Raw genomic sequence first — 15315 nt, forward strand, 5'->3', positions numbered from 1 at the left:
TCCGGTGCTCATTTTTCTCAAACACCTCTCCCTAGTTTTCTGTGTTGCAGATTTTGAGACTTCATATTCAAGTTTCAGGATAAAAAACGACTTTTGGCAATTTTTCCCCGTATGATTTATATAGAAATGGATTCCTATCATAAAATTGAACCAAATACCAGATTCCTAGTCAAAACATTTTGGTTTTAAAGTTGATTTGTCGTTCGGGGTGTCAGATTTTGCATCTCAAGGGGTTGAGGCATTCATTAAAACAAGGATAGATGTCCCTATAATTCAGTCTTTATCTGATAATTTATAATTCAAACACACCTACTCTGTTGTGATGACTCGTCACAAACTTAAAGTATTTCATTTGGCCCATATTTTTTTGTTGTTGAGTAATTAGATATAAGAAGATGTGGTATGAGTGCCAATGAGACAACCCTCCATCCACGTCAAAATTTATAAAAGTAAACCATTATGTATATTTTTAATGTTAGAAATAGAGTAAAAGACTCAGAAGTATTTTGTTTTATACCTGAACATGATTTGTTTTCCTTTTCAGTTACCATCATGGTCAGGAAGAAGTCACGTCTATGGCTTAATGCACCAAAACATGGAGCAAATTCAAATCCGGAGCAGACCTCTGTATAAGTTTTGCCCGAAGCCGAAGCCAGCAACACCTAAACTTTATCAAATTTCTTCACCAGTTTTCTCTTCAAAGCATACGTGGACGCCGCAAAATGGACTTACTCCGAAACGAATTGGCTTACTCACTCCACAGAAATACTTACCGGCATCTATATTTACAAATGACAATAACGCTATAAAAAGACCTGAAGAAGATAACACATCAATTTTAATCGATCTAAAACAGCAATTAAAAATCTAGAAGAACATAATCTGGCGACCGATTTTCTTCCATTTATCCAAATTAATTATAAAAGAATACAAATTTTCATTAGACAATATTTCCTTTCTTCTTTTCCTTGTTGGCTTGTATAGCTCAATACTATAATATTTGTATGGATAATTATAACAGATATATATATAATACAAGTTTTAAAATATGCAGCTGCATTTCATTTTAAATGACCATAGAAACAGATGAATGCCAACATGATCTTTTTTAAACTTTCTTTACCCCAGTTTTTGATGGGGTTCGTGCTGTTCAGTCTTTAGTTTTCTATGTTGTGTTTTTGTACTATTGTTTTTCTGTTGGTCTTTTTCTATTTTAGCCATGGCGTTGTCAGTTTATTTTCGACTTATGAGTTTGAATGTCCCTTTGGTATTTTTCGCCTCTCTTTTAAGAAAAGAATGTAAATATAGATGCCAGTTAGTATTTCTGTGGAGTGAGTAAGCAAATGTTTCGGAATAAGTCCTTTTTGCGGCGTGCACGTATGCTAATGTAGAGAAAACTGGTAAAGAAATTTGATGACGTTTAGGTGTTGCTGGCTTCGGTCTCAGGCAAATCTTTTACGGAGGTCTGCTCCGCGTGTGTTTTTGCTGCATGTTTTTGGTGCAATAAGCCATAGCCGTGACTTCTTCGAATTCCTGACCATGATAGTAACTGAAAAGGAAAAACAAATCATGTTCAGGTATAAACAAAATACTTTGAGACTTTTTCTCTATTTCTAACATTAAAAATGCACATTACTCAAAAAACTAAAATATGGGCAAACTGGAATACCTTAAGTTTGTGATGAGTCATCATAACAGAGTGGGTCTGTTTGAATTACAAACTATCAGATATAGGCAAATCTATCCTTGTTTTAATAAATGCCTCACCCCATTGAGACGCAAAATCTGACACCCCGAGGGATTTACATTTCTATGAACAATTAGCTTTAAAAACAATAAATTTTGACTAAGAAGCTGGCATTTGATTAAATTCTATGATCATGGTGATGGAATTAATTTCTGTATAAATCATACGGGAAAAAATTGCCAAAAGTAGTTTTTTATCCTGAAACTTGCATATGAAGTCTCAAAATCTGCAACACGGAAAACTATGGAGAGGTGTTTGAGAAAAATGAGCACCGGAAACGTCTGCTTCTGCTTGATGGAAATAGATTATGGTTCGGTTCCTTCCGTGCAATATATAATTTGGTGCTAACAGTTCTCAAAAAATAATTTTTTTATCTTGATCGCTTTTTCTTCGCTTCAAAACTATCACCCCGTGTCAAACATAGCCAACACTCCGCATGTGGCGTTCTACACGGTGTAAACTATCGCCCTGCATCTGCAAAAAACTCTTAGAACATGTTGTAGCTAGTAATACCATGAAACATCTAGAAAAAAATTAAATGCTATATGACTTACAACATGGTTTTTGATCAGCCCGTTCTTGTGAAACTCAGTTGATATCATTTATTCAAGATCTTGCAAATTCAAATAATAATGGATTTTGCTAAAGCATTTGGCAAAGTTTCACATCCTCACCTCATGTATAAAATCGGCTACTATGGTATAAAATTACAATGCTTTACATTGGATTCAAGACTTTTAACACACAGAACACAAACAGTAGTCCTTGAAGGTGAAACATGAAATAAGATTCCTGTAACATCTGGAGTATTTTTAATATTTATTAATGATTTGTCAGGATATATCAAACATACTACATTAAGATTATTCGTAGATGACAGTATTATTTTTATGGAAATTAAGAAACCGGATGACACAAATAAAATACAGTCTGATTTAGAAGCGGCCGGCAGATGGGACCGGGACTGGATCATGTATTTTCACCCTGATAAATGCAACGTTCTCAGTGTAACACAAACACGAAAACCTTTAGATTTCACTTACAAATTATATGATAATGTTTAAAATTTATTTTATTTAAATAAATTGAATTGGATTGGGCAAAGCCTATATTAGCCCTCTCCATAAACCAAGGTACAATATATTATATTCAAACAAAACAACACATACACAAACATAATGACAGCACAAAATTATTTATTTCAAAACTACCTCATAGCTGACTCGAAGGATGCTTCAAATAGTTAACTAAAATAAAAATAATTTTATTAACATTCTAATTAACGAACTCCTATATTGATTAAGAAGCATTACAATAAAGTAAACTGTTCCAGTCAGCTGTTAGATATTATTTTTAGAATAAGTCATTTTTACAAAACAACATGTTTGATATCATGTACTTATTTTTACTAATTTATCGCACCTGAAAAATAACGATATTGAGTAAATAATCATATAGATACATTTAAGAATTAAATGACAAATTAAAAACCAATTGTCCAGAGAACAATTGAAGGTCTTTTCACACTAAATTTCTAAAATAAATTACCAGAAGCTACTTCCGGTTTACTCAAAGTTACTATTGGCGCCCAATCATGGAGTTCTTCATATTTAAAAATATAAGTCTTGTATATACTTTTGTCTAAAATAAGGGAGATAGTTTGCTAGAAAATGTCCCCTCAAGTTTAATGTGATAGCTTTATTCGCACTGATTCCAAAAATATATGGTATCTATATACTTTTGCATGAAATAAGGGAGAAATTTTCTATTTCCGGTTAAGAAAATGTTACTTCCTGTCTCTAATGATAGCTTTATTATTACTGATTCCAAATATATATGGTTTCTATATAATTTGCCTAAAATAGAGAGATCATAAGCTACTTCCACTTTATAGAAGGTCACTTCCGGTCTCTAATGATAGTTTTATATATGGGTATTAAAATAAAAATATGGTTTTTAGGTACTTTACTTTGAACAAAGTGCAAAAATTGCTACTTTCGATCTACTCAAGGCCACTTCCGGTAAATATCTTTAAAGGTTATATGTCACCCAACGTTTTGCGAAAGACCCCATGGGTTTATCATGTACCATATTGAAGAAATAAGCAATTTACCTTAATTTTTAACATTTCAGGGGAAATTACTCCACTAAGATATAATCAGATCGCTTCAGACTGAATGTACCATATCTTCGTCTCAACAACCCAAATATTTAGCACTAGTTATTTCATTTCCAGATTTTATAGTATGAGAAAAGATGCACACACAAGCAAAGGGCAAAATTTAAATCATGACCTTGACCTATGAACTTGACACCATTTTCTATTTGGTGGACCAAGGACCTCAAATTAAGATACCCGAGGTCTCTATCACTAACGGTTCACGAGTTACTTGTATATATCTCTTATGACAAATACAAAAGGGGAGATAACTCTCATATGGAATCTCAGTATCGCTTCGGTAAAAATTGATCAAAGCATCCTGAGGAATTAACATTCAAGCAATTTAGAAAAATAAATTTGTCGATTTCTTTTACATAATCACTCACTCGAAAAAGTTGACTCTACAAAATATGTAGGCCTAACTCTTCAATCAAACTTAAAATGGGATAAATATATCGATAACATGACAACAAAAGCAAACCAGGGGTTCTTTTCACAAAAAATCTTAAAAGTAAAATTCTCGTAAGTCATTCACATTTCAGTATAACTTACGATCAATTTGAATCGTAAGATGTTTTGTAAAAAGAGTCACAGTCTCTTGGATTTATTCGCAGAAACCTTAAAACAGCCTCACCTAAAACCAAAGATCATGCATTCAAAGCTCTTGTCCGACCAAAATTAGAGTAACTGCTCAACCTTTTGGGATCCACATCAAAAACAACAGTACAGAAAAGAGCAACCCGCTTCCCTTGCAACCGCTTTCACAACACCAGCTAAGTTACTGATATGATGACAGACTTAAATTGGTACCCACTTGAAATTAGTCGTTTAAGTTATATACTTGTTTCTTTCACAAAATTATACACGAAATTGTTGCAGTCCCTACATTTAATCTTTTGATCCCACTAGACAATAGAACCAGATATAACAATCCCCACGCATTTTGGCCAATACAAACATCTAAAGACAGTTGTAAATATGCATTTTATCCGCGTACAGTTATAAATTGGAATCAATTGTCACAACTAGTAGTTTCATGCAGTACAGTACAGGGTTTCAACAGGATGATCTCAGAATTTGCTCTAATCCCTATTTTCTACCCTTAACTGTTATCGTTATGAAATGTTTATAGTGTTATCTAAATGTTATTTTTCAAATGTACATATATTATTTTGATTTTAATTTTGTTTCTTTTTCTTGTTGCCTTGTAAATCATAAATCCAACTTTAAAGTCGACGCCCGGCGAATAATCTTCAATTGATGAAGGATCGCTAGAAACTTAAAGAAGAAGAAGTCCATATGTGTGTTGCAAACAATGGTTCATATTTAATGTATAAAGACTTGTTGTGGGTAACGTCCAAGTTAATTTTTGTGCAATTAAACGTCAGAGCTCATATTCCTTGGACTATAAGTAACATGATTAATTAAACTTAAGGTATGATATAAACTGCAGAATAGGTCAGTATCATGTCAAAGAAAGATCATCAAGCTCCATCGACTTTGGACAGATACTTACGCCCGAGTCCATATTACAGTAATTTCAAGTAAAACAATACAGATCAACTTGTGTAGATTAACATGCATGGGGAGTAGATTAACAATTTTACAAAATATCGTCACTATCACCTACATTTCACGCTTCAATGGTTTTACTTGAGTTATATGTCAGAGATAATGGTTAGGTAGGTATAAGTAGTGGGATGGATGCATCTTTTGGAGAAGATCAAATCCAGACAGAGATAGGTAAATGAAGGTATATCTCATGCTTTCTAATTTTTAATCGATTACAAAAACTGGGTAGAGCAAGGCTAACTTTTTACTCATGATCCTGAATTTGTTAGAATTTAAAAACAAAAGTATCCCGTGAGCATTGTGCCTCCTATATAAAAAAATTTAAAGTAAAAAGTTATTAAATCACACAGGTTGCACAATATTATAAGTTCAAAGCCTATGTTTCATAGTAATATACTTGCATTAAATGTCATTTTACCTGTTATCGCTGTAAAACTTTACACAGAAGCTGAAAGCAGACAAGCTTTTAAACAGCCATACTAGTTTATCGAATATTGATTTAACAGTACTGTACATTTGTGCGGGCAAGATGCAATTATTTTGACGACGAAACATGATTTTATCATGATATTGACGCATATACCCAATCAGCATACCGTTCAACAAACCATTTATACCTATCCATAAGCATATCCGGTACACTTCAATGTAAAAGTAAAAGCATCTTATTCCCAATATCCTGGGAACCTATAAAGAAAAACAAATTAAAAAGAATTGATTTTTTAGACAAGTTATTTACCAACTCAAGACGGACACAGTTTATCCTCATCCATTATTTGAAAGTTCAAAACCTAATACAAATGTTGAAGTTTTATTACTTTAAAATGGAATTTATCGACCGACTTCAACATATATGGTTACACAAAAATTATAAAAAATCCACTAATACATAAGTAGAAAAATTTCTTTTTAATGTCATTACTCTAATATTGAGAGTAGATAAATCACAACTGACAATGAAAGATAACCTGAATAAATCTTCAAAGAAAAGTAGCGTTTTCAAGATCTAAAATGACTTCTTTTTTTACGATCAAGACATAGTTAATACTGCCATTAACAAAAGCTTTGCAATATTTGTTAATGACCAGTACCTTAAAAGTTTTTAAAGCACAAGACAATGGAACGGAAAAACGTATATGTTGTATCGTCAACTCAATACTACTATAGCAAAAGGTGAAGTAGTGAAGCAGCCTATTACAAAATAATGACAAAATTTCGCATTACTTAATCCCATGAGAAATATGTTATTTCATCGGGCATGATAACAAAACCAGCGGCCATTAAATTAGATTAAATTTTAAAAATGTTATAACAAAATTACTGAACTCCAAGGTAAATTAAAAAAGAAGGAAGTCCCAATAAAACTTCCAAAAACAAACGCTTGATTATATCAACCAACGCAACGACTGAAAAACAATTGTCATATTCCTGATTTGGTACAGGCATTTTCCGAAGAAAATGATGGTTTAAACCTGATAGTTTTTCATAAATATATGTTTTAACGAAAAAGCCCACCTTTAAAACATATGTTAATATATATAAAGTCTTCGGAATGTTTACGAATTCTTCAAATACTTTAAGATATCATAATACAAAGTTCATTCTTTATAAACAGACATGCGCAAAAATATAATAAGTTGTATGCGGAAAATATGTTGTACCTGTTTACTTATCTACAAACACTGACGAATAGTTCTGTCACATGGCACAGGTAAGGTGTTTTCATAGTTTTTATTAAAAGTATTTATAAAAAGTTCGCATTAACAATTGTGTGATCAGTCTTAAGATTTCTATGTAGTGCATTATAAACTGTTGTTTATCAATTCTTTGCTTTTTGCCACTGTATTGACATTTCTCTTCGACTTCTTTTTATTTTCCCTTTGGTATCCTCTGTCTCTTTTTGTTCATCATTCTAATCTTGTCGTAAATGTTGGCCGACTCTTACATGTCAAGAGCAAATTTTAATTCACTGCAGATTTTTCTTTGCATGTTTTGCTACAGATTCATAAAAATGGCTATAGTTTATTTTGAGTACAGAAGAACCAGTGCAACTATAGTGTTTTGGAAAAGTTTTGAGCGCTTGCAAGGACTAAATCTTTAAAATTGTACTACATTTTGTATTTCAGAAAAGGGTCACTAAGGTTAAAATGGGGCTGTAAACATAAAATTGACAGCCCCATACTATCGTAAAAAGTCCAGGTTATGAATTCTTAAAAGCTTTCATTACAACAAGTTTAAAGTCATTTTCTAAAAGAGAGCTTAGAACTGTTTGTAATTTAGTAAGCTAATTCATTTGAAATTTGTATACAATACGCTGTTGAAGATTACTAAGCGCCAATGAAATACAATAATTTTGTATTTTATAAACTAGTCACATATAGTTAACGGCGTTTTTCTCACAATGACGTTCTACCTCCATAAGCCTTGGAATGTCATGGCGGGTCACATATATATTTATGACTTTAAACTTGTTGTAATGAAGTTAGTATAAAATTTGTCAAAGAAAGCTTTTAGAAGCTTTAAGAATTTATGATGCATGTCTCTACACCACATAGCATGCGAAGCGTAACAGTTTATAAGTAGTTGTTCTCATATATACATTTGAAACGGTGCATTTATTATAGATATATTTTAAACTCCATTTATGAAAATCTATAGAGCAGAGAATTTAGATTTTGTTTCATCAATTTCATATGTAGATTCAAATATTTTTCACTTCAAACGATAAGTTTAAACATAAAACTTCTTCAGAACTTATATAGGATGTATGGTTCAGTGCCAGCAAAAAAAAAGCCAAGGTAAAGTCTTAATCTCTTCTTCACAAATACTTATTCAATCGAATCTCGAGGACATTGAAGGAACCATCTGAAAACAGTTATAAACTTGTAATTGATTGATTTACCCTCAACTTATATATATGTTTAACCGGGCTTCAACTTATGAAGTCAGAGGCGGATTTTTATATCTATTTCTTTTCTTTTCTTTTCTTTTTTCTTTTCTTTTAGTTTTGGTATGAGGTATGAGCCGCAGCTACATATATGGTAAATGCCACTCCTTATGTTGTCATGGTCCCCACCCTTTTCAAAATCTTTGAATTGTTAATTACTAACATATTTTAAATCTACGATGTAAACCTATTTTACGAGATTTTTGTACTTTTATTGATAAATACTTTGTCTGGTCTTTTCTGTTTACTTACTTATGGAATAACTGTACATCGCATGTATTCACGTTAATTGTTTTATACCAACCGACTGTCCCTAGTATAGCTAAATACATTTTATTTCTTTAAATTCATTTAGAAGCTTGTATTCTTATGGAAACTACAATATTTTACAGTTTGTGACAAATTTATGTCGACAAAAGCGTTGACAATAATATATGATCGAAGGGGGGTATTAAATGGCTATGACTTTATAAAAAAGGAAGATTTTGGTATGATTGCCAATGAAAAAACTCTCCACCAAAGACCAAATGACGTAGAAGTTAACAGTTATAGGTTACCGTACGACCTTCAACATGGAGCAAAATCCAAACCGCATAGTAAACAAAAAAGGGCCCCAAAATTTTTTGAAGTTTATGATTAGTTCGCTTGCAATGGTAAAAAGCATCCAAAACATAAATTCAGTATAGAAATTAACGTGTATGTCCCATACGAAATTTTACATAACGTTTATATATGATATTTAACGGCGTTTTTCTAACAATGACGTTCTACCTCAATAAGCCTGGAAATGTCATGGCGGGTCACATATAGTTTAATAGTTAGCAGATAATTTTATGACAATATGTTAAAACTTTCGTCTTTTCCGTATAAAATCAAAAGCAGAAATCTAATTTTCTGTATATTCTATATGAAACTTTTGTTGCCTGAATTAAAGATTCATTTGTCAAACACCGTCCAACTAGACTTTCAACTATGAATTAACACGAAACAAAACGAATTGCAAAATTGAATATTTAATTAACATTTAAAATTCTCTTTTCATATTTGTTACCCTCTAGTTGTTCTGCTAATGACCATGTATTTCATTTGACATACATTGTATAAGACTAGTTGATTTGATTTAGTACAACTAGTCCAAACAGAAACAAAACGCATCATATTTCAAGCCACCTTTGGTCCCGTTTTAAATGACAATGCAAAATAGTTCTTTTAAGCCATTTCTCCAACATACACTGTAAGACAAAACGATACACCAAAAGTTTGGTCTAACATCGACTATTTTCAGTGATGGAAATTGCAACTGATTAGTGTCATAGATTAAGGTGACAGGATTTTACTGATGTTCAAATCTCGTTAATCATTGACAGAATGGCATGAACTCCAAAAGGAGGATAGGATAGAGACAAAAGTAACTAATGTTCATCCAAATTTGACCACACTGTACTATGGTGCACAAGATAATTGTAAAACTGTATGAATTTTTGATAACTTTTGCTAGACAGATTCATTATGGTTAACATTTGCAATCTTATGTTCAATTTTATCATTTTAAATGTGAAATTTGTGAAGGTGAAAATTTCAAAAACGGAAATCTCTGAAAATTTATATAAATGTTATGTAGAATATCCAATAAATGTTAATACTCTTAAAAAATTGATCAACTTCCAGGGATCTGTGCATGAGTTTGGAATTTGGTTAAATAGAAAATACACTCAGTTGTTGCCTTTCTATTGGCACTCAGTACCAACGACGTTTGAATTAGAAATGAAAGTGTTGCTGTCTCATTGACCTTAACTACAAATTTCCTTTTAATGTATTTATAATTATCACATCCTATTTCCGGTTATCGGTACTACAAATGCAATAGTAACACAGATCAAAATTACATGTATCCATTGCTACAGTATTGAAAAGCTAATTGAATCAGCAGTAATTGGTTGTTGATTGAGTGATGGTTGCTTACCGTCCAGTGGCAAATATTTCATGCATGTTAAGATCAAATAAACAATAGATACAAATGGTAGGTCCTGCAACAGAGGCCGTCCGGGAGGAAGGTCGGGGAAATTTAGACTGCCACTGAAAAATGATGGTACATTTGATAGGAACAGATATTTTGCCTTGCAACCGGACCCCTCAAAGAGTTGTTACAAGGGTTCTTAACGTGCAAAGAGCGTGGCAGCACTCTTTCTACACAAGGTATCGGATTTAACGTTCCCATTCTGACCGGACATGGCTGCGTACTTGTACATCCCGCGCAGCCAAAACGGATGCCCCACTTAGGCAAGGGGTTTAATGCCGGTCGGAAGAAGACCTGTAGTGACCTTATTTTTATTCCCTAGTCACCCTTGGGAGTCAGCAGAAACTCGATTGCTAGATTCATTGCTATGGTTTTGAAAAACCAGTTGGTACAGCAGAAACAAATTTGCTGTACAGGATTTTTAGATCCATTGCTACTTGTGCTACAGTATTGAAAAAGTAATTGGTACAGCAGATACAAATTTGCTGTACATGATTGCTAGATCCATTGCTAAAGTTTTGAAAAGGCAATTGGTACAGCTGACACAAATTTGCTATACACAATTGCTAGATCCATTGCTTCAATATTGAAAAGGCAATTGGTACAGCAGACACAAATTTGTTGTACACGATAGCAAAAAATAATTGTTACAACGGCAATCTTAAATACAGATTCTTTGGTATCTGTCGTAGTGATAGCGTGTGTGTTCATGATTACAGGAAAGTTAAACTGTTAATTTGAATGAGTTTCAATTTCACGTAATTGTTAAAATTCATGACGGAGTCACATGAAATCAAAATCAACAAAAAACTGACCTGTCAACCGTTTGGGAACAACAGAATATCGTTCTATCTAAATCACTGTCCTGAACGAGCTCGGTGAAGATTCTAAAAGAACCAGTTTCTGTAAAATTGGTGACAAAAAAAAATAATTAAAAAATATATTTATGTCCAGTTGCTCCTTGTCCGTTATCAAAATGTTTTAAGTATAGTACAATCATGGTCATATACCAATCTAACCCAAGCATGACTTTGGTGTAGGAATTATAAATTTTGTCTTCTTCCGACCAGCAGTAAAATTCTTGCCAAATTCGGGCGTTTGTTTGACTGTGTGTGATGTATTAATTCGCAGATAGGTCCGATCAGAATTGCAACGTTCATTCCAAATCTCATATAGAGAGAGAGTTTCACTCTTTATGCACGTTTAAGAACCCTTGCAGCAACTCTTTGATGGATTCTCAATTTGTCCTGTTGCATAGAAATATTTCTTCACCATTTGGTCACCGATCCAACATACTAATGTTTTTCAAATGCAGTCCAAATTTTCCGCCTTGTAACAGACTTACCTTTTATATATATATATTGTCAATAGTTTCTCATCCTAAGTATGCATAAATAATTGCCACTTGAATCTAAGCAATCAATTTATAATCATTGTAATGAAAATAATATCTGGTGTTATCCGAACAAAGGTGGTTAAAAATTTATCTATCTTGTACTATCCTTAACATATTCGAAATAGTCGAATATAGTCATAAATATGAATATATGTCACAGGATAAAATATGGTCGATTATATTAGATCCGCCCTCACATTCTAATGATAACAATAAATGTATTTTTTCTAAGAATCTGTATAGTAACTTTGATTTGCAGACCATTAACGAAAGGCGTACCCAAATTATATTTTGTTTTCCAATAACATACAACATTTTTGACTGCAAGTGCTTCTCATAACAAAGTAAAACGAATGCATAGGAAAATACACGAATAGGTTGATATATCTTGTTATTTCAGAGTTAATGATCAGAATTGAAGGGTTGAAAAATGGTTGATCGTACACATAATTTTAATATAAAAATAAGAAGATGTGGTATGATTGCCAATGAGACAACTCTCCACAAGAGACAAAATGACACAGATATAAACACCTATAGGTCACCGTAAGGCCTTCAACAATGAGTAAAACCCATACCGCATAGTAAGCTATAAAAGGCCCCGAAATGACAAATGTAAAACAATTCAAACGAGAAAACTAACGGCCTAATTTATGTACAAAATAATGAACGAAAAACAAATATTATAAACAGCAACAAACGACAACCACTAAATTACAGGCTCCTGATTTGAGACGGGCACATACAGAATGTGGCGGGGTTAAACTAGTCTGAAGGCGAGCCAACCCTCCCCTAACCTGGGACAGTGGCGTAACAGTACAACATAAGAACAAACTTAAAAAATCAGTTGAAAAGGTCTTAACTAATCAGATCGATATAAAGCAGAAATACATCTAACAAATCAGATCAGAGAGTATTCGCACTTACTGACAGCCAGTTCAAAGTCAATAACAATTAATAAAATAAAATCATGCATCTAAGACTAAAAGCATGATGCGCTTTGGATGATAAATTTAGAAATTAATAATTATACAATTTTATAAACAAAATTTGTAGGTTGTCAATGGTGAAAAAGCATCTATGAGTTCTTATAGTCGTCAGAATAGATTCAAAAAGCAAGACAGTATGGCAGACATTAAAAGCAGTAATTGTGATGAAACAAATATGGGTAAATATATATCTCTCTCCTTTTCTCTCTCCCGTTTTTGCAAAAACTGGTGACAAAAGTAATTATCCTCCTAATAAAAACTTTAAATGATTAATACGTTCTCTGCATGCATCTCTTGATGTATAAAAGTAGATTAAGCAAATTAAGGTCAATATACGTTCCTCTGTTCACAAATAAACCAGGATAGGACACTTTAAAAGACAGGGTTTTTTTTGGGGGGGGGGGGGGGGGTATAAATATATATTTGTGTAAAATAGTTTTGTAGAAAATGTGTCTTCACAGGAGAAGGTTACAATCTTGTATACCAACTGGCTGATCTTTGCCAAGATATGTAAATCAAAGAACTTTCAGTGAGCAATCACACACTCTACACGCCCCATATAATTAAAAGTTTTTGAACGTTTTGTATCAAATGATTTGTTCAAAATTGAAAAGCATTGTTTCTGTTACTCCCATACAGGAAACAACTCTAATGAACACACAAGTAAGGGTCAAGTCACGTGGAATTCACACAAGATGAAGTCCATGAGAGATTCAACACGACTCGGCACTTCCTTGCATGGAACAAACTTGTCTACATTAATGACAAATACAAATTATGGTATTGTCTTTGGTATTGAAATCACAAACTGGACAAAGTATCATCTGACCGAACCAAAAACGAAGACATATTCAGGATACATATCAACGCCCGCTGTTTCAGTAAGACCTGGACATAAAGAGGCAATGGTAAATATTTATCATGTACTGTTTCGTTGATCTTCTATCGTAATTTAAATTTCAAGTACAAACGTATCATCTTCCATTCTACAACTGATGTTATAATAAGTCAGGCCATGCATGTTTCTCTTTGTTTTACGTCAAAAAAATATTTAAAAACTCAAACCCCAGTCTTACATTCATGATTTTTACTGCCGTCTCTGATAGGAAAATTACCGATTGAAAAATTTTTAAAGTCTGACCATAATCCTGTGATTCATGACTTGTCTGTTTAAGATTTGTAAAACCATTTATTTAGTCACGACAAATATCAGGAAGTGTTCATAAAGCGTCCCCATTCAGCCGTTTACATCCGAGTTCTTCCCGATTTTGCAGTTTTGTATCCGAGTCTGATTTGTATCTTAAACGAGGTACAGTCGGCACAAAATCATATGATTCTTGGAGTGAAGTTTGTAAACACATTTATTTCATCACGACAACGATCACATATTGGTTAGAATTGGCGTTTGTTTTTGTTGCACTTCAGTGTTTCTGTTGTTCCGTTGTCTTCCTCTTATAGTTTATGTGTTTCCCTCGGTTTTAGTTTGTAACCCGGATTTGTTTTCTCTCAATCGATTTATGACTTATATATAGCGGTATACTACTGTTGCCTATTTTTATCCTGTTTTCAATCCGATTCCTGTCCGAATATATCTTTATCTCTCGCATAGTAAACAAAGAGAGCCGGGTCTTTCAAAAGTGTTCCGACTTGGATCAGATAGTGAACCTACACTGACAGTTTGCATTCGGCAACATCTGGACACTATCCATTTTTTTCTGGACTCGGTCAGTAAGAAGTAGTATATATATATTTATCTTTTTATAAGAAATAAAATAATTGACTTTAATAAAAAAATAATTTTTAAAACGGAATAACATCAAAAAAGTCACATTGTTACATGTAATATAACTGTTAACGCTTTTCATGTTCAATCGGCTCTTCTGAGATTAACCCAACGTTGTTATAGGTTCGGTGATTGTCGTCTGCTACCCATTTTATTTAGGGGGTGGCACGCATGGTAACCAATTTTCTAAAAATTAAGCCTAGCCGCATAAGTTGTCTTATTTGTAGATCTTTCAACACTGATCATTTTTACTCTTACAGTTTCTCTTTATCTACTTTCTCTCTGCCAAATTCATACCAACTGGGAAATATCATGGTTTAAGTGCAGTTACTTCTTTAACATGTTTAAGGAGATGATTGGGGTTTCTATCATCTGACATGTATGAACAGTTTATTCTCCTGGTCATTGCTCATTGCAGTTCTTTAATAGTTTCCGGCAAAAAAATATTTTGTAAAAAAAGTTTTGATCAAAATGGCTAGTTACGTACAAATATGTAAATTTTTGACAATCAAGACAATGTTGCCATGTCACTTTTTTATATCTATAATGGTTTTCAATATAAAAGACATTGCTCTCTAATCTATGCCTTATTTGTTACATTGGTGGACAGACAGTATCTTCAGATCATTTCGTCAATTAGATGTCCCAGGGAAAGTGTACAAGATAATAGATTAGATTTGCGGGCGACAAAGCCAAAAGTAAT

General features: G+C 32.9%; 1 protein-coding gene across 2 annotated transcripts in view; it reads left to right on the forward strand.

Annotated features, from left to right (window-relative positions):
- The first annotated feature begins 7111 nt into the window (after positions 1-7111).
- Positions 7112-15315, forward strand: part of LOC127714277 (tereporin-Ca1-like) — a 210999-nt gene continuing 202795 nt past the window's right edge. Inside the window, exons 1-3 of one of the 2 annotated variants that reach the window (XM_052220338.1) lie at positions 7112-7191; positions 12897-13008; positions 13469-13737. In XM_052220338.1, the coding sequence (XP_052076298.1) occupies positions 7183-7191; positions 12897-13008; positions 13469-13737 (390 nt within the window). In that variant the 5' untranslated portion in view covers positions 7112-7182. The remainder of the gene's footprint in view (positions 7192-12896; positions 13009-13468; positions 13738-15315) is intronic. The other variant, XM_052220339.1, reaches the window with a different exon arrangement.

The sequence above is a fragment of the Mytilus californianus genome, unplaced genomic scaffold (assembly GCF_021869535.1).
Source record: "Mytilus californianus isolate M0D057914Y unplaced genomic scaffold, xbMytCali1.0.p SCAF_9, whole genome shotgun sequence".
In the NCBI taxonomy this organism is placed as follows: domain Eukaryota; kingdom Metazoa; phylum Mollusca; class Bivalvia; order Mytilida; family Mytilidae; genus Mytilus; species Mytilus californianus.